The sequence below is a fragment of the Pan paniscus genome, chromosome 7, assembly GCF_029289425.2.
Source record: "Pan paniscus chromosome 7, NHGRI_mPanPan1-v2.0_pri, whole genome shotgun sequence".
Classification (NCBI taxonomy): Eukaryota; Metazoa; Chordata; class Mammalia; order Primates; family Hominidae; genus Pan; species Pan paniscus.
Genome location: NC_073256.2, coordinates 152,989,997 through 153,010,473, shown reverse-complemented (window position 1 = coordinate 153,010,473; position 20,477 = coordinate 152,989,997). Strand labels below are relative to the sequence as shown.

The 20,477-nt window shown below is 37.8% G+C and overlaps 1 protein-coding gene across 7 annotated transcripts in view; it reads right to left on the bottom strand.

Annotated features, from left to right (window-relative positions):
- Positions 1 to 20,477, bottom strand: part of KHDRBS3 (KH RNA binding domain containing, signal transduction associated 3) — a 199,504-nt gene that overhangs the window by 37,197 nt on the left and 141,830 nt on the right. For all 7 annotated transcript variants that reach the window (XM_055116978.2, XM_055116976.2, XM_008955444.4 and 4 more), the window contains exon 7: positions 12,220 to 12,302. In XM_055116978.2, coding sequence (XP_054972953.1) covers positions 12,220 to 12,302 — 83 coding nt within the window. The remainder of the gene's footprint in view (positions 1 to 12,219; positions 12,303 to 20,477) is intronic.

Here is a 20,477-nt window from a genome sequence, read left to right as displayed (position 1 = left end):
CTTCTATTTTATAAACTTACAAACAACATAAATTCATTTTCATGTGGTACAGCAATCCTTATAAATGATAGATAAAGGAAATACATGCAAGTTTTAATGATTATTTTCCTACTTTCTAATGTATATGCCTACTTTTTGGTCCTTTACAGAACACTGAACAAAAAAGCATCAGAGTAAGAAACAACGAACAAAAAAGCAAAGCATTTATGCCTTTACACTTGCAGTGTGCTCCAAGTTAGGTTTGTGATACTCTGCACAGAAAATGAGCAGATATGAGGTAAGCTGGAAGCAATCTATCACCTGGTGATAACGAAGGTGCCAATGATCATCCCTCCACAGTCAGTACTACTTACAGAGCACCAGCAAAATGCCCAGCAGTGACAGATACATAAAACACAATCACAAATTCCAAGTGCCACGTGCCAGGCTCCATACTAAACTGTTCAAGTATATTCTCTCACTATGTTTTGTAGGTGGGAAAATTGAGGGTTAGTGAAAGATCACATACACAGCGAAGTGGAAAGGTCAGGTCGGCCTGACTCCTAATCATATAATATTTTCACTCTATCTTGTTTAATATACTTTGGAATTGACTATCTTACTCTAATTTCTGGGAGATTAACCATGTCAAAACACTGGGTACACATACTTTAAGACATCAATGAAAGAGAATACAAAAAATAAAACTACAACTCAGTTACTTCCTAAAATTGGGGTAAAAATCTAACCATAATACATTTTGTAACTACTAAGAAAAACTGGGAGAGAAATATAGTTACCATTGATATAATGACTTATTAGTATGTAAACCATTTTTATATCAATTATTAATGTAATTGTTACAATTCTGTGGACAACCTAAATTCAACACATCCCAAATGAACCTATTAACTTTTTCCTAAATCTCAATGCCACTTAAATTAATTATATTACTATCTATCCAACAGGTTGAGAAACTGAATTTATCACCTAACCCCCTCCTTCCCAGAACTCTTCCAGAAATTGCTTACTCTTTTCAATTAAAGAGCTCTTAAATATATTCGCACTGTCAGACACTCACTGTTACATTGTAAGTTCAGGCACTTATTGTAAAAATATTGGTTCATAAGTCACAAATATTTTTAAGGCTCTCAATGCACACTCATAAATTACCTTCCAAAAGGAACATATCCCTTCATGATGACAAATACAAGGGAAAAATATGATCCACACCATGTCTGAATATTATTTCAATTTCTAAAGTTGTGAGTCTAACAATGAGGTATGAATCGATTCTGGGGAATTCAGGCACCGACATTCTCCATTACAAGTCAACCTGCAACAAGTAACTTAGAGCTCTGTCCTCAAGTCTGTGCTTCTGACACAGTTTAGGACTCTAAACAATCTAAATTAAATGAGCCTTTAACAACTTTTTATTGCACAAATAAGGTATCAAAATGGCATGCATAATTTTATTCAGATTATTTGTTGGGATTTTATTGACTGGAGACGTTCTCAGAAAAGACTATAATAGTTTCTGGATATAATACTTAAACTCATAATAACAACAGTTACATAGAGAGGTAGTATAGCAGAGTGCTTAGACTGCCTGGGTTCACATGCCAGCTCTAGCACTCACTCTCCATGAGTTCAGGGAAGTTCCACGGTCTCTGTGCCACAATTTCCTCATCCATAAAATGGTATAATAATAGTAGCTACTGGCTGGGTGTGGTGGCTCACGCCTGTAATCCCAGAACTTTGGGAGGCTGAGGCAGGCAGATCACCTGAGGTCAGGAGTTTGAGACCAGCCTGGCCAACATGACAAAACCCTGTCTCTACTATAAACACAAAAATTAGCTGGGTGTGGTGGAGCACTCCTGTAGTCCCAGCTACCTGGGAGGCTGAGGCAGGAGAATCGCTTGAACCTAGGAGATGGAGGTTGCAGTAAGCAAAGACGGTGCCACTGTATGCCAGCCTGAGACAGAGTAAGACTCTGTCTCTGAAAAATAAAATAAAATAAAATAAAATAAAAGTAGCTAAAAAGGCTATAAAATGCTTACAATGGTAAACACCTACTACAGGCTACTACAGCAAATTTATTGAACTATTATGTATATTACATCTGCTATCTCATTTAATTACAATGTTGTAAGTCAAACAGTCATCATTTTACAGAAGAGAAAAGACTCAAAGAAGCAACCTAGTCAACATCGTAGAGCTAAGAAAGTAGTAGAGCTGACATTCAAGTCCAAGCTTTTGTGGATTTATAGTCACCATCTTTTTTTACTAACAATAATGCTACCTCATTTTAAAAGTCAGAAATTATACAAAAGTTATTATTCTCTTCCATCAAAAAGAGACTATATATGCAAGATTTGTAGAAAAAATTCTTTAAAAAATAAATAAATACATTTTAAGAATGTATGAAACACGAGGAATGAAACATGGGAAGACTTTAGAGTAGGTCTTTATCTTACAGACTTAAAATTCTATAGTGAAGATTTAAAACTGGAGGTTTGGTCATCAACACAAGCGCTTTTTAGAAACCCTGTCACATAATCTACATTTTAGTAATGAACCTGCTTCCCTGGTATGTTCACTCTCTGCAGCATCTGTCATTGCTATGAATGGTTGATCATAAGTACTGCTGCAGTCTTCTCAATGCTATTAAGCAGATGGCAGCGCTAAATCCAAATGATGTAGTACATCTCCCTGGTGGACTTTGTTTTCATTTACTACCATTATTCTACAATTCCTCAGTGATAAATCTCATGTATTCTCAAGAACATTAAAGAGTAAAGTGACAGTGGCAATTGATTTATTGCCATTAGCTTGCCTTTGCCCCACTACCGTGTTGTCATACACTTGTGGAGATCATGCATGAAGATTCCATGTGGTGGTCTTCTCTACATTTATAGGAACGTAATTTTTTTCCCCCTTACTAGTTGCTTTTGAGTTAGGCAAAAGAATGTAAGCTTGATCTCAAAGAGAACAGTATGAGGACTAACTGATATGAATTAGCTATGTGACTTTGGTCAAGTTCAAATTCTGTGAATGTCAACTCCTTTTGTAAAATTAAGGAATGACAATCCTACAGAAGTTCTTAGGAATTAAATGACAGAATATGTATGAGAGCACCTAGATACATAGTAACTCACACTTGGTAAGTACGCAATAGATATTTCATTCCTTCAAACTTTGTTAAGTAAATGAATCTTGAAAAACATTTTCCTTTTTTATTAGTTTAATTCTAAAGAAATTCCTGGTGAAGATACAAAACTTCTTATTTTCAATAAAATCAAGGCATCAAATTTGGTAGGACACTGTAACTTAGTGAGAAGCTCAGTCTTGCTTCTCAGACTCATCTAATCAAACTTTCAGTATGAGCAGTGTTTCAGGTTGTCCACTGACTGGTGACACAAATGCTCAGTGTGGCATTCACCAAACCCCAGCCATTCAGGGACAACTCTCAGGATATGCAGTATACTTGCCATCTACATACACACCTATCCTGTTCGTGACTTCATACTAACTCTCCATGTTAATTTTCTTTTACTTTAAATGAACTTGACATCACTGAATTATAGCAATAATCATAAAATCATGTGTTTGATATGCTAACCACACTCTTCCAATAACTTTATAATCTAATCATTAAAATTTTTTAAGAAGTCTGCCCATGTAGCATCTGAAATCACATTGTGAGACGTCAATGATATGGGTACTACTCTTTGAAAAACACTAGTATAATGGAATGAAAATGGACCTTGAAATCAATAATGTCATTAAGAGTGTCACTCAGGCTACTTAAACTCTGAGTCTCAGTTTTCTCAATAATAAATTGAGGATAATATCCACCTTTTAAGGTTAAAATTAAGATCAGAGGGTGGTTGTGTGTGTATGTGTGTCTGATACACTACAGCAGATGGTCAATATATAATAACTATAATAAACAGCAATACTTACACATGCTAACATTCAGTCTTGGGCTGTTCCTTCCCTTTTCCCTGTCAGAGCTGACAAAGATTCTCTGCTTGGCTAAACTTTAGTCAGCCTCCTGATCCTTCTCCTAGGCCCATCTGTGGAGCTCCTTGTAAAATCCAGTTTTAAAAAAGAACCTTGCTGAGTCAGTTTAGCAAGAACACACCACCCATGATATCTGATCACCCTCAATATCTAATCAGGTTCCTTATCCTCCATCATTCCCCAGGGGAGGGGATGTCTGACCATTCTGGCCTGCCTCCGGCAAGAATCCTGTTAGGTCAGTTCAGCCAAAATCCCCCCTACCACTGATGTTTCCTCTCAGTAATTTTCTATCTCCTGACCCTAGCCCGACTTCTTGGCTATGAATTCCCACTTGCTAATGCTAGATGCAGAGTGGAGCCTGGTCTCTCTTCCCCACTGCAAAGTCCCAGTGCAGTGGTCCATGTATCTATTGCAGTGGTCCTGAATAAAGTCTGCCTTACTGTGCTTTAACAAGTGTCACCAAATAATTTTTTTTTTCTTTACAGGGTTGTAGCTTCACTTTTTCACCCCTGTCTCTACTCTTTTTTTTTGGTTTTTTTTTCTTACCATGGGGTCTTGAGAATTAAGTATTTACGGGTCTATGGGGGTAATTTGGGTTGATATCCCTTGTTTTTTGTTGATGTCTACATAGTACTGTGTTAGAAGTATTTTGTTGACAGTTTATAATGCTCAATTTCTATTAGCACTTTTTGAGACCCTTTATGTTCTATTTAGTTTATGATCACTATAGGAGCCAAACAGTTCTTTGGAGAATTTATACTTTTTCAGAAACATAGACTAAAAATATTATGATAGTTATTAGGATTGTAAATAAGACATCAAATATAAACTAATTCCACTTAGCTTAGAATAAAATAAAGACATTTACCAGGGGTTTCCAGGAGGCAGAAATGGTCTGTGAAGATTCAAGCCATGTCGGGGCAGAGGAAGGGCTCTGAGGGCTGAGGTCATTATCACCCATTCGTTTTGATTCACTATACTAGCTATTCCGAAGCTGTGTATCCACAGGAAGTAATCAACATCTATTTTTGAGCCAATGTGTATTAGAATAATTCCAATATTGTAAAGAATAGTTTATATTTCTCTTCATAGTAACTGTGTCAAAATCTTGTTACTCATTAAATGTGTGAAGTTAGATAAACGATACTTTTGTTTTATACTGTAATGTTAGCATTATCAAGGTCATTACAAAAATCAATGGGGAAATGTACCTGAATTATACTGAATTTTTTTATGGGAATTCTCATTTGTACTCTGATTTGAATGCAAGGTATTTGAAAATTGGAAGAAAAAAATTCCTAATTTGTAAAACCTCCAAAGATAAACTTGTTTCTGTAACACAACAGTGTCATAATAATGAGGACCTCAGGAGTTTAAAAGTCACTATGGAAAGAAGCCCTTCCACACAACAGATCATACCCAACGGTAGCCAGGCTGCCTTGCTGTCTTACTCAAGTTTGTTTTCAGGTAGGATATGGGTGTTGACCTTACCGACTCTCAGTGTACAGGAAATACTGACACTGACCATCCACAGGAAAGAAGCCCTTTGCAAGGTTTCCTCTCTCACTATAAAACATTTGCTCGCACAGTCCTTGCAGGTTTCCCAGAACCTGCTCTTCGTAGCCACTCTTGTGTGAAACAACAAGCAGAAGGAATTTAGAGCTGCAGAAGGATGGCAGGAACTCGGGCTCACACTGTGCTACCTCCCTATGCAAACCATCTCATTCAGTCCTCAAGCAGAGACAACAGAGTGGACAACAGACTTCCCTCTACACAGTTTACAAAGACTACGTGCTTTCCTGTCTCTTTCAGCCTTCAGGCCGGCCCTCTAAACGACAATCTTTTTACACTGTTCTCACAAGTAGAAACAGTTACACATTTTATAAAAGGAGGCTTAGAGAGGTTAAATAACTCACCTCAAATTACAGAGCCAGTAAATGTTAAAGTTGGCGTCTGACCATAGGTCCGTCAGACTTAACCACTGTGGCACCGGTCTCTGTTTCTGATAATACATCGGCATAAATAAAAATGTTTTTGAACTTGTAACTGTAATGTGCTTATGCATACTATAATATTACTAAGCTATATTTTAAATAACATACAAACATTAAAATAGGAATTTAAAAAGTAGGAATATGAGGGGCCGCTTTCCAGTTCTCTTTCTGCGGCTTGTGGACTGTCTTGTTGTCTTGCTTACCCCTAAGTGAGTATGTGCCAGAGACAGACACAGCCAGAATCATTTAACTCAGTGCTGTCTATGAGAAGACGCTGTAATAGAGAGCTTTCCAGTAGCCACATGTAAAAAAAGTAAAAAGAAATAGGTGAAATTAATTTTAATAATTTTTTTTAACATTCTTTTTGTCATACAAAGTCTCTGGAATGTGGTGTGAGTTTTACACTTCCAGCACATCTCAATCTGGACTGGCCACGGGTCAAGGGTCCACAGCTCCATGTCTAGTGGCTGCCATGGGGGACTGAGCAGCTTTTACCTCTGCTCTGTGCTCCCTCCTACTGCATAAAACGTCAAAGAACATTTGCAGAACAGCTTTGTACTCTAAAAGGAGGCCAAGTGAAGAATTCTTCACTAATACTGAACTATAACTGTAGCATTGCACGTACTTTCAAATTCTGAATTGAGAGAACTATTTACGTATGAAATCTTACGGAACCTGAATTGTCAAAATCAAGACATGTTAGATAAGACATCAAGTGCTATATGGCACTGCCCACCAGTGCATCTGAAAACTGGGTGCTCCTTGACAGCAGTGGCAGTAAATGCTATTCACTGAAGGGATCTCATGTAAAAGTGGAAAAATAAATTTCTTAATTTCACTAGTCTAAGCCTACGACTGTAATATGTATATTTAATATAAATTAAATTCCCTATTTGCTTAAGGTAGTCCAAATTTGATAAGGCAAAACTTCTAGTGCATATTGAAGCAGAATTCCTAAGAGATTTTAAAGCATCACAAAGTATTAGATTTTTGAATACTGTATATGGGAAATATAAACAGGAATGAGTCCCAGCAACTGTAATCAAAACCATGACAAAAGGAGAGCTGAAAGGCAATGGAGACAGTATAAAAGAGAATGTTTTGGCACCGAGGTGATTTCTTTGGGCTTTACTTCTCTGAATTTGGGAATGAGGAACTTCACTTCTCTGAATTTGGGAATAACATTTTTAAACTTGAATTTAGCAATATCGAAGGGGATGCAGAGAGGGGAGATAATTTATGTAAAGTAGATGAAATAATGCCAAGCACAAAGGAAATCTAAGATGATGGCCGTGATGATTTCCTTGTTAATGTCTACTATTCGATAATGGGGATGATCTGAAAATCTGCTATCCTAACTAGTTCATACCAGGTTCCTAATTCTGAAACATGCAGTGTTGTGCTTAAACCGGTGTTAGAGTATGTGCATTTTATGTGCTGAATTGTGTACCTTGCCTTCTGAAACTCATATATTGAAACCCTAATCCAGGATCTCAGACTGTGACTGTATTTGGAGACAATGCCTTTAAAGAGCTGATTTAAATTGAAATGAGGCCTTTAGAGTGGGTTCTAATCCAATCTGACTGGTGTCCTTCAAAGAAAAGAAAATTTGGATACAAAAAGAGACACCAGAAATGTTAGTGCACAGATAAAAGAGCATGGGAGGACATGGAGAGAAGGCAGCCATCTGCAAGCCCGGGAGAGAGGACTTAAGAAGACTGGAGTGTTTTATTATGGCAGCCCCATATAGTAAACTAATATGGTGCACAGAACCATTTCTTCACCCCACACTATATATAGCTGCTTCCTTTCAATTTATAGCAGAGCAGTTATTCAGTGTAAGCTAAGAGTGCTGTAGTGGAAAAGATATTAATATATAGTTACAGTCAGACCTCAGTTCAAAGTTTGTCTCCTTTGTGTAAACTGTACGATCTGAAGCAAGTTATCTAATTGTGTGAGCCACTGTTTTCTTCTTTAAAAGGGACAGATGTTTATTTGACATGTTATGAGGATTAAATGAACACTCAAGAGTATCTAGCAGTGGCTTCTGTACTTGTCCATGTGAGCACTTCTGATACAGTTCTCTGTACTCCTTCAGGTAAGACAAGTTGTAGCACAGAAAAGATCACTTCAAAGAAGGTAGACTGGCTGTCACAAAAGATGCTTCTTTTAGTGAATCTTTCCAGATATTTAAAGGGCTTATAATTTATAACATAACAGTATCTTAATTAGTCTCTGCCTCTGGGCTCACCATCTGCCAATCCAGCCTTCACAACTGTCATCTAATTAATTTCTCTAAATTCAAGTATAAACACATCATACCTTTACATGTAACTCTTCAATGGCACTGTCTCAGCTCCCTGTGGAGGAAACATGCTGCCACTCCTCCTGGCCCCTCTCTCCCCACAGCTCCTGTGTGCCACATATTTCAGCCCTACACAATTATGTGTAGTTGCCACACAAAACTTCCTGTTTCATGCCTCTGTGACTTGCTGGCCTTACTCTGTGAACTGCTCTTCCCTGTTTGTCACCTGGTGACTACTACTTATCCTTCACGTTCTCAGGTAAATGCCCACAGTATTCCCAACCAGAATTTAGCATAGTCTTCTTATGAAAACAATGAATTTCTCCTCAGACCGCTCACGATAATTAGAATATTACATTGTTTTAAAATATTTACATTTGTTTTATTCTAGCCAGTAAGCTTTTCAAGGATAGAGTCTCCATCTTAATAATCTTTGTATTCCAAGCATCAAGCATAATGCCTAGCACAAAATGGACATTCAATAAACACTGATTGAATAAATAACCAAAGAATAAATGCTTATCATCTGCCATATAAATCTATAATCAGAGCTTCAAGTAGAAAGACCATGAGCTTTAAAAGCCTGGGTTCACATTTGGGATTAGTCACCTACTTCTCTGAGCCTCAGTTTCATCATGTATATTAACTCTTGCTGTTGTCATTTGTATTAAAACAAGACACATAAGTAACAGATTAAATTCCATGCCTGATTTAGAGCAGGCTCTAAGTAAATGCTAGCTCCCCTTAGTGATCTATCAGTTTACCTGCAGTCACATTTTGACATCACTCTCCTTGACAGATCACAGCATTTAATAGGGCAAATGCTTTAAGTTTGGTTCTTTATATCAAATATCAAAAACCAGAAGATCACATGGACTATAATCTTGTATTGTAAATATACTTCATAAAAAAAGTTACATCTTGGTTTCTACATCTATTAACTGGAGGAAACTCTATTTATTGTATAGGACTGGGTTGATGCCTGTGAAGATCTACTGAAATCAAATACAAAAAGCATTTAGCATAGTATCTGAAACATATTAAAAACTCAATAAATATTAAGTCGCTTCTCTTTTCTCCACAGAATGAATCGAACCGTAAACATCACTATATTGTGATACTGTTCAAGCCAAAAAACATGCTTGCATTTGAAAGTCCAACACACGGAATAGAGTCACGTGCTGCATAACGACGTCTCAGTCAACAACAGACTGCAGGTACAGCGGTGGCGCTACGATATCATAATGGTGCTGAGAAATTCCTGTCACCTATGACATCTCAAAGATCCTGAGCCTGTGTAGGTCTATGCAAATGTGTGTATTTATGTCTTTGTTTTTAATTTTCAAAAAGGTAGGCCCGGTGTGGTGGCTCACACCTGTAATCCCAGCTCTTTTGGAGGCCAAGGTGGGCACACTGCTTGAGCCCAGGGGTTCAAGACCAGCCTGAGCAACATGGCGAAACCCTATCTCTACTATAAATACAAAAATCAGCCAAGCATGGTGGCACATGCCTGTAATCTCAGCTACTCCGGAGGTTGAGGCACAAGAATTCCTTAAACCTGGAAGGAGGAGGTTGCAGTGAGCTGAGATCACGCCACTGCATTCCAGCCTGGGTGACAGAGGGGAAAAAAAAATTTACAAAGTAAAAAAAAAAAAAATTAAAATAGATAAAAGTATATAGAATAAGGATATGAAAAAATATATTTGTACAGCTGTACAATGTATTTGTGTTTTAAGCTAAGTATTATTACAAGAGTCAAAAATTAATAAAAACTACAAGTTTATAACGTAAAGAAGTTACAGAGGGCTAAGGTTAATTTACTATTGAAGAAAGAAGAAGACTTTTTAATAAATTGAGTGTAGCCTAAGCGTTTAGTGTTTATAAAGCCTGCAGTGGTGCGCGGTAATGTCCTAGGCCTTCACATTCACTCACCACTCACTCACTGACTCACCCAAGAGCAACTTCCAGTCCTTCGAGCTGCATTCATGGTAAGTGACCTGTATGGGTATACCACTTTTTATCTTTTATACCACATTTTTACTGAAGTTTTTCTATGTTTATACATGTTTAGATACAGAAATACCATTGTGTGTCCACTGCCTGCAGTATTCAGTATAGTAACATGCTGTTCAGGTAGACCATACAGCCCAGATGTGTAGCAGGCTGTATCATGTAGGTGTGTAAGTACAATCTATGATGTTCACACAATGACAAAATTGCCTAAGGACACATTTCTCAGATCATATCCCAGTCGTTAAACGACGCATAACTGTATATACATCCCATAACAGATACGGGAACAGAACTAACAGAAATGTGCAGTGAGCCTCTCACACAAATGTACCAGGGTTAAGAATATGCACTTGACAGTCACACACCTGTTACCATTTTATCAGCTGTTCGGTCACAAGCAAGTGCCAGAATCTCTTGGTTATGTGATCTCCTCATCTACAGCAATACCATCAGCTTTATAGTACTGTTGTCAGGATTGATGTGTTCAGACAACCTACACTGTAAGGCCTTACAGAACTTATGGAAACAGTGCCAGGAATATAGTATGCACTCAGCAAATGCTGTGGGGATGGGAGACTTGCTTTGCCAGGATATTTAGACTACATACTGAAATATTTGTGGATATTTATGTTTTTAAACAAAATCTGAGAAGGACTTATTTATAAAGGGTACATATCTTTGAGTTAGAATATCTGACTTAGAATTTCATCTTTTCACTTCCTGTGCAATTTCTGGCAAATTACTTAATTTTGTGCTCCTTTTCTTCATGTATACAATGAAAACAATGGCATATACTTCATAAAGTTGCTGGGATACCTAAATGAGACGGTGTATACAAAATCTTATCAAGCATTCACCACATGCCAGTCACTGGGCTCCGTAAGTGTTAGGTCTACCCTCAACACACTAAAGGGCACAAACACGATATACAGGCTTCCACCAACAAAGACCAGTTGAGAGTCAAAGTTTGAAGGCTACTCAATACTTACAAGTTATAGAAGAATACAATTTGGTATGAGCAAAAACAAAAAGTTTTTTTATATCCCTATCTACCTCAGTACCAGAGTTAACAAATAAAGAGAACCTATGTGTTCAAAGCTTGACTGGCACTGGACGAGTTCAAAAGTGAATTTGTGTTTCATCAAAATCACCTCATAGTCCATATTTTCTTATGCTTCAGAATCACTACAAAGCCAATATTTTGTTTTATGTGTATATCTACCTTTGTCTTCCACTTAGAATTTTAAACATAAAACAAAAGGTTTCCACATATTTAGGAAAACATTCTCAACATAAGAAACACTAATTTCATGTATCAATGAACATCAAGGTAATATTATCAGAAGAGGTAAGTATGAAGCTCTGTTTTGCCTCTGGTAACATTTAATTATTTGTGGGTAAATATTTCTTTGGAAAATAAATCACAACTAAGTCATTATTCACAGGTAGGAGTTTGAAGTTGATAGAAAACAGGAGAGCTGCTACTTAGAAATTGAAATGTCCTATGAATAGGAAACAAAACTTTTGACACTTTCTTCTCCAGGCACTGACAATGTAGGATACTTACACATTTCCAATGTAATTTTGGGCCTTAAGACTAAATAGTCACAGACTTTGAGGCCATTGTTCCTTCTCAAAATATACTGAACATTCAAGTTGAATTTTTAGACTAAAATTTCGGTTTTTATTTCCCAAGCCTGATTTCTTTAACATTATAGTAAACTTGGGTAGGGTAATACATGCTGGTTGCTAGAACAGACAGGGCTTCTCCATTTAAACAAATACAAAAACAGGGCAAGCCAATTACCCTCTCTAGCTGACTGCCATACTTTTCCCAGAATATATGAATGTGGAAGGGAATGGTTTCTGTTGTGGGGTCTGGTAATAAAGACTGACTCTTACCTTTGGGCTGGGGTGCTATAGCTGTTATCATAGGAATCATAACTCTGTTCATCATAAGCAGTGCCATATCCATCATCATAGTCCTAAAACATAACAGGAGAAGTACAAAAACATTCAGAGAAGTTTCTAAAAAGAAAGAAGCATTCTGCTTTTAGTGAATTTCCATTAATTCAGCTAGCATTTAATTATATGTCTACTTATAGTGTAAAGAAAAATATAGGAGTGAAAACGGTGAAGAACTTCCAAACATTCTCTCTACAAAAGCAAAGAGCAATTGGTAAAAATGGTCAGAATCACCATTTTCAGAACCCTGGAAATTAACCAAAAGATTGCAGAGCTCTAGAAAACATTGTCTTTTTTCTTTTTTTTAAATGGCTGAATCCTGGTAAGAACAGTGAGCTTTGTGCTATTCTAACTTGTCTTATTCCCATGCCCCACTCCCCAGCTCTGAAGGAACCTTGAAAACCAACAGCCACAATCACCAGGAGTCTGGATGCTGCTGGAGGGGGCAGAACAAGGCTGGAGTTCTGACAAAACCCCATTCCTAGAGAACTGTCTTCATTTGACCTGACTCAGACTTCACCCCTTGCAAAATGCCTTTTTCCTCAGGGTATCTGAAGAAAATACTTAAAGGCAATTGTTTGACATTTCTGCTGCCTGAGGTAGTGAAGAAAAACTGAACAAACAATGGGCTAATCAAAAATCTTCAAAAGAAAAGTGGGGAATGAGGTGTCCAAAACAGGTCTTGTAAAGCTCTGAATGATTCCTGGCAATCTAGAAGGCCGGGACCATGCACAGTGCCATATCCATGCCCAGAAAAGACCTGAGAGGGCTCTGAGCTCTCTCTTCTGGCTGACCTTGAGGTTAAGCATGAGTCCCAATAGGTACCCAGAGGCCCTTGGCAAAGATTAGAAAGTTTCTAGGCATTTACTAAAATCTCTGCCCAATCATTAGCTGACTAGTAAACTAACACAGAGGAGACTTCAATGGCAATGCACAAGAAATAGAGACTTTATAAGATTAGTTTAGAAAAGTCACTAAATAACAAAAACAAGAAACCATGGAAAAAATTGATTTCCAGAGTTTACACATTAAATGTTCAGTTTTAAACAACAACAACAAAAAACTGAGACACGCAAAAAAACTCACAAAAGTATGTCCCTACACAAGAAAAAAAGCAGTCAATAGAAACAGTCCTTGAGGAAGATGAGACATTGGACTTACTAGACAAAGACTTTAATTTGGTTATTTTCAATACAGTTGACACTTGAACAACATATATTTGAACTGTGTGGGTTCACTTACTGCAGATTTTTTTCAACTAAAAAATACAGTATTCATAGACTGTGAAACTCATATATATGGAGAACCAACTTTTCAAATATGTATGTTCTGCAGGGCTGATTATGAAACTTGATTATGTGTGGATTTTGGTATACACAGGGGATAGTTGTGTAGTCAAGGAATCAAACAATACCCTTTCTAACCAACTAAAGAAAAGTATAAGAACAGTGTCTCATCAAACAAAGTATATTAATATAGATATAGAAAACATAAAAAAGAACCAAAATAAATTCTTAAGTTGCGAAGTATAATAATAAAGTAAAATATTCATTTGAGAAGCTCATCAGCAGATAGAACTAGGATGAAGAAAAAAGTCAGTCAACTTGAAGATGGATGAGTGGAGAAAATACAGTCTGAGGAAGAGAAAAAAATATGAATGAACAGAGTATCAGAGACCTATGGGACAGCATCAAATGTATGAAAATACATGAGCATATAAATACTGACAGACCCAAAGGAAAAAATAGAAAGGAATAGAGATTATTTTGAGAGACGATGGCTGAAAACTTCCAAAATTTAATGAAAAACTGTAATCTACACATCCAAGAAGCTCAATAATCTCCAAAAAGGATAAACTCAGAGACCCAAATGTAGACATGGTTATTGTCAAACTGCTGAAAGACAAAGACAGAATCTTGAAAGTGGAAAGAGAGAAGCAACTTATCACATGCAAGAGATTTTTATAATATTAGCAGCTGATTTCTAACAAAAACTATAAAGGCCAGAAGACAACAGGAAGCCATATTAACAAATTCTTAAGAAAAAAAAAAAGATTGTCAACTAAAATTTCTCCATCCAGCAAAACTATCCTTCAAAAATGAAGGAGAAGTTAAGACAAAGGTCATTTGAATCCACATTAAAAAAAACAAAGAACACTGGTAAATCCTTAGGTAAATATAAAAGATAGTATAAACTTTTTTTTTATTTGTAACTCTTTTCCTTCTATCCAATTTAAAGGACAAATACACAAAGAAATAATTATAAATCTATGTTGATGGGTATGCAATGTACAAAGATGTAATTTGTATGATAGTAATAAGACAAAAATGAGTGGAGAGAATGGAGCTATTAAAAAGCATTTTTGTGTTGGTTTAATTCTGAGAAAGCAATATAAGTAATTTAAAAATAAAAATGTAGAAAAAGAAACAACAAATAAAGCAGTGCAGTGAAAAAAAAAAAAAAAACATTTAACAGAAAAGAAGGAAGTAAGGTACAAAAAAGACCTAAAATATGTAGAAAACAAATGGCAAGATGGCAGGCATAAATCCTACATTATCAGTAATTACATTAAGTGTAAATGGATTAAACACACCTATTAAAAGGAAGAAATCAGCATTATGGGAAAAATGATCCAACCACATGCTGTCTACAAGAGACACACTTTAGGTTCAAACATAAAAACAGGTTGAAAGGAAAAGTATGGAAGAAGATATTCCATGAAAATAGTAACTAAAAGAGTACTAGAGTAGCTATAATACTAACATTAGACAAAAGAGACTTTCAGACAAAAATTATTAGAGAAAAATGACATTTTAAAAAATGATAAAAAGATCAATCCATCAAGAAGGTAAAATAATTATAAACATGTATGCATATATAAAAAATATATGTAACAAAAGAGCTTCAAAATACATGAAGCAAAACTACCAGAATTAAAGGGAGAAATAGACAATTCAACAATAATAGTTGGGTACTTCATCAACACACTTTCAGTAATAAGTAGAATATCTAGAAAGAAGGCCAAAAAAGAAAAAAAGACATTTGAACAACAATACAAATCAATTATACCTAATTGACATCTATAGAGCACACTACTCAAAAAGAACCGAATACACATTCTTCTCCACTGCGCATGAAACATTCTTCAGGATAGACCATAAGTCTTCCCAAGTCAGAATTTACTATAAAGCTACAGTAATCAAAATAGTGTGCTACTATAAAGCTTTCAACTTTGTAAAATAAATATTAATATGAAGGGATGGTGCTGTCTTTGTAGGAGTAAGACATAATTTATATATGATCACTAATATTTAAAAAAATTTTTTTAGAAAAGAGCAACTGAATATTTGTCAAAGAGCTATATGTTTTGTACTTTGATGAGAATGTATAATATAAAATGATAGTCATTAAATGGGGGCAGAGGAATAACAGAAGTCATGAATATGACTATAACACAATTTGCAAGCCACAGTGTTCTTCATAGTAGCTGAAGGTAGATTACTAATTTGAGTATGATCTTCCAATAGTCAATCAAGGGAGAGAAAGCTATCAGACAACAAACAAATACTTTGAGATGATTTTGGTTATCAGGTAAGTAGCAAAATGCAGACATTACAAATAATTCTTATGAATTAAAAGAAGCTGGAGGCTCCTAATGGAAGGAAAATTCCTATTAAATTAAACCTTCATCACTTAGCACCTATGCCATTTCTGGCACTCTGCTAGACACCATGGTTGGAAAGGAGTCTAGTAAGTAGGATGACATCAGGTGTAGTGGGAGACAGCTGACAGACAACTAAAGAGACAACTATAATTCTACAAGTCAATTGCCATGTCAAGGGTAAGCACTGAGGTGGGATAGACCAGCCCAGTTAGGAAAGAGAAAAGTGGAAGAAAATTTCCCAGGTGTATCAATGCTAGAAGTTAGCTTCAAAGCACAGCAAGTAGAAGTTTCCATTAAAATAGTCATTAAAAATTAAAATTAGGCAGAATGAACAGCAGGTGCAAAACAACGGAGGTACAGGAAGATAAGAACTAAGCTCATTCAAGGAATCAAATAGCTTGTTATGGTTCCTCTGTATGGTGCAAATGGAAGAGGAGACCCAGAAAATTATACACTAGCTCATGAAGGACCAAGTTAAGGAATAAGGATTTGAATTTGGATGACATCATTCATGTTGTGTTTATGAAATATCTCTTGGTGTGTGGGCACGAAACAGAAAGGGTGAAGATGAAGTTGAGACTTGCAACTAGGTCACTGTATCGTGCACACAGTTGGGCAAAATGCAAAGATCATGGTTACTTTAGTAATGTTAGCTTGAAAAGAATATGCTTCTTCAAATAATTCTATTTCTGTGCTTATTTGAAGAATCAAGATTGTAAATGACTAGAATTATTAAAAAAAACTAAAATATTAAGCAGTATACTGTTTTAACCCTACAGTTATGACACTCATTCCTTACTCAATTATTCTGTCAGATATTATAATACTAGCAATTTATCTGAATTTTCAAATTGTTTAGGTCTTTGAGTTATTGACTTCGATATTTTTATACTGAAGATTTTAAGAGATTAAATTTGCAATTTTCACAAGATTTCATTCAGGAGGATTTCAATTTCACAGTTCGATTTGGCCATGGTGGTGAATATTTTGTACTTCCATTATGACGAGTATTATTTGTTCAGTGGACAACGCTTGAAACATATAGGGAAGCATGAAGCAGGGTGCAATAGGAGAAAAGGAGGAAAAGCTGAGTGTGACTGCAAATCAGTGTCTAAGGTTCCAGGTAGGGAGCACACGGAATTCTTGTTGAACATCTACTATTTTTATCACAAGGTAGGAGATGAGGTCACTGGCTGAGAACAACAGTGAAGGGGGATTAACCAATAAACAAATGACTCAGCAAATGATTAAAACGAGGAAAAGGAGAGAGTAGTGGAGTTGAGTAAGAGCCTCCAAACCTTAAGATTTTTTTATCTGAGGACTGGGTGATCTGAGGGTTTAGCAGGCCTCCCTTTTTTCCCTGATGCTCTTATCTTCCAGTGTTCTGAATCACTGGTTGCTCATTTTTTCTCATTTACATAGTTTTATATTATAAAATTCTTCAGTAGATGTTTCTGAGGCTAAGATAGAAATTTAAAAAATAGTGAATGTATTATTTGCTATAACTCAACAGATAATTGAGTGCAATCAAAGTATAGAAGGGGATGTCAAAGATTTAGATCAAGCAAATATCTAAGCTTAGAATCTACTCTTCTTTGGGAGGCCGAGGCGGGCGGATCACGAGGTCAGGAGATCGAGACCATCCTGGCTAACACGGTGAAACCCCGTCTCTACTAAAAATACAAAAAATTAGCCGGGCGTGGTAGCGGGCGCCTGTAGTCCCAGCTACTCGGGAGGCTGAGGCAGGAGAATGGCGTGAACCCGGGAGGCAGAGCTTGCAGTGAGCCGAGATCGCGCCACTGCACTCCAGCCTGGGCGACAGAGCGAGACTCCGTCTCAAAAAAAAAAAAAAAAAAAAAAGAATCTACTCTTAAAAAGCTTGCCAAGACCTGGGATGAGGAACTCACTACACTTCAGTGCTGGCACTGCTCAGATATGCTGAAAGGTTTACTTTATATTTGAAATTTTTGTGTAATTTTTCACATTTCCATATTTGCTCCTAGAGGACCCCATTGTGACAAGCCCCAGTCTACATGTCAGACTCATTTTTCTGCAATGTGTCCTGTGCCTCCCATGCAATGACTATTTCTAGTTCATGTGCTGTTTCCTGCAAGTCTCTGGCCTGCTCTGTCTAGTGAATTTTTCAAGGTGAAGCTCAAATGAGAGCTTCCAATTCTGTTATAACTTCTGAGTCCCATGAAAACCGTCCATGACACCTTTGTTATGCCAACAATGGACCTAATATATGTACTTCCATTACTGGGCTGCATACAATATGCCTTGCTTTTTGCTTCACCTACCTTTCTGAATATGGATTGTGTCTTATTCATTCTTTCACACTATCACACCAGGCACAGAGTAGCAACAGTGCCTGGAACATAATGAGGACTTAAAAGATGTTCATTACATTGCTGGACTGAATGCCTCTAGAGGCAAAGCAGGCCAAATCCTTCTCTGTTTAGTCCTCTCACCTCTTTCCTGAATATTCCTCAGCTGGTTCATATATCTCCAGAGCCTCTAGCCATTCATCAGATGATCAAAAGTGAGGAAACCTGGCAGTATAAAGTCACAAGCAACCTAAGGAATCTCCTTTGGAAGAAGCTAAATAAAGCTCCTTTACTAATCCTAGCACTTTGGAAGGCTGAGGTGGGCGGACTGTTTTGAGCCCAGGAGTTTGAGACCCAGCCTAGGCAACACGGAGAAATCTGGTCTCTACTAAAAAAATACAAAACTTAGCCAGGCATGGTGGTGGGCACCTGTATTCCCAGCTACTTGAGAGGCTGTGTTGGAAGGACTGCTTGAACCCGGGAGGCGGAGGCTGCAGACCAAGGCTGTGCAGGGCCAAGACCAGGCCACTGCATTCCAGTCTGGATGACAGAGGAGGACCTTATCTCAAATACATACATATATAACGCATCCCTATGTTGTCAAAATGTACTGCAAAGATGTTTTATCCCTTTCCTTGCACTTTAAAAATCAGACCGTGCACTTGTGAGCAAGGCAGTGCAGGAGATACAAGAGGTCTCTAATACTGTGGTGAGAATCCATCAGTCCACACACACCTAGGAAGGCATTAACATCTGGAGAAAAATCAGTGCTTTCTGCTTTACCATCCCATTGTCATCTAACTAGCCAATGAGTCTATTTTTAATCTCCCTAAATCTATCTCACACCCATCCCCACTTCCTCTACATTCCTAATGTGAATCATTTCATTCAGAATTATTAGATTCATCAGAATCATTCAGAATTCTTCAACTGGACTAGTCAGAGACCCTAATTGATCCTGGATTTCTAATGCTTCCTTATCTAAACATTCCTCCAAAAATTATACACCTAGAATGCAAATCCTCACTTGTACCCCTTCCCTCCCTGCTTAAAATCTCCACTCTGCACTCCTCTGTCCTGAGAACAATAGGGGAAGATTAACCAATAAATAAAGAGACAAGATAAAGAACAAATTCCTAAGCCTCTCACAGTTCTGCCCTCAGCAACTCACCCAGGGAGGTGCCTGCCGCTGCTGCCTGGTGCTGTGAGGGAGGTGCCTGCCACTGCTGCCTGGTGCTGTGAGGGAGGTGCCTGCCACTGCTGCCTGGTGCTGTGAGGGAGGTGCCTGCCACTGCTGCCTGGTGCTGTGAGGGAGGTGCCTGCCACTGCTGCCTGGTGCTGTGAGGGAGGTGCCTGCCACTGCTGCCTGGTGCTGTGAGGGAGGTGCCTGCCACTGCTGCCTGGTGCTGTGAGGGAGGTGCCTGCCACTGCTGCCTGGTGCTGTGAGGGAGGTGCCTGCCACTGCTGCCTGGTGCTGTGAGGGAGGTGCCTGCCACTGCTGCCTGGTGCTGTGAGGGAGGTGCCTGCCACTGCTGCCTGGTGCTGTGAGGGAGGTGCCTGCCACTGCTGCCTGGTGCTGTGAGGGAGGTGCCTGCCACTGCTGCCTGGTGCTGTGAGGGAGGTGCCTGCCACTGCTGCTTGGTGCTGTGTGCTTCAGCACCTGCGTGACGGCCCTGCAGCAGCTGTGTCGTTTCACCCGCAATTCCTCCGCACAGGCTGTTTCCTCTGACATCACCTTTTTGGTGAGCCAACAAGAAGACTCCAGGCTGAATTATCCCTCTCTCCTTCCTGCGTCCATGATAACCAATAACTTGTATATTCATAGCTTCTGTAATTATTTCTTTGCCTCCTCTCCTTTCACTAGTCTGTAAGGTCCTTAAGGGTAAAAAGCAGGCCCTTTCTCTTGTATTCCCAGTGTCTAGCACATAGGAGGCATGTGGTCACGTTTGTTGAATAAATGATGAAAAGAACTAATTAATGACAAGTGGCAGGAAATGTAGTTAAGTGCTTCTTTAAGAAGAATGCAACTTGAGGAAACACTGTATAATAAAATGCAGTATGTATTACAATACTGTAAAATTTGATGACAAGAACTCACCTATATCATTTTCTGTCAAACATTAAGTATCAGTCTTAGATTCCCTGCCCTCAGCAGAAAACTGCCTGTGGAACTCTGTATTCTACTTTTGATATCAGAACATTAT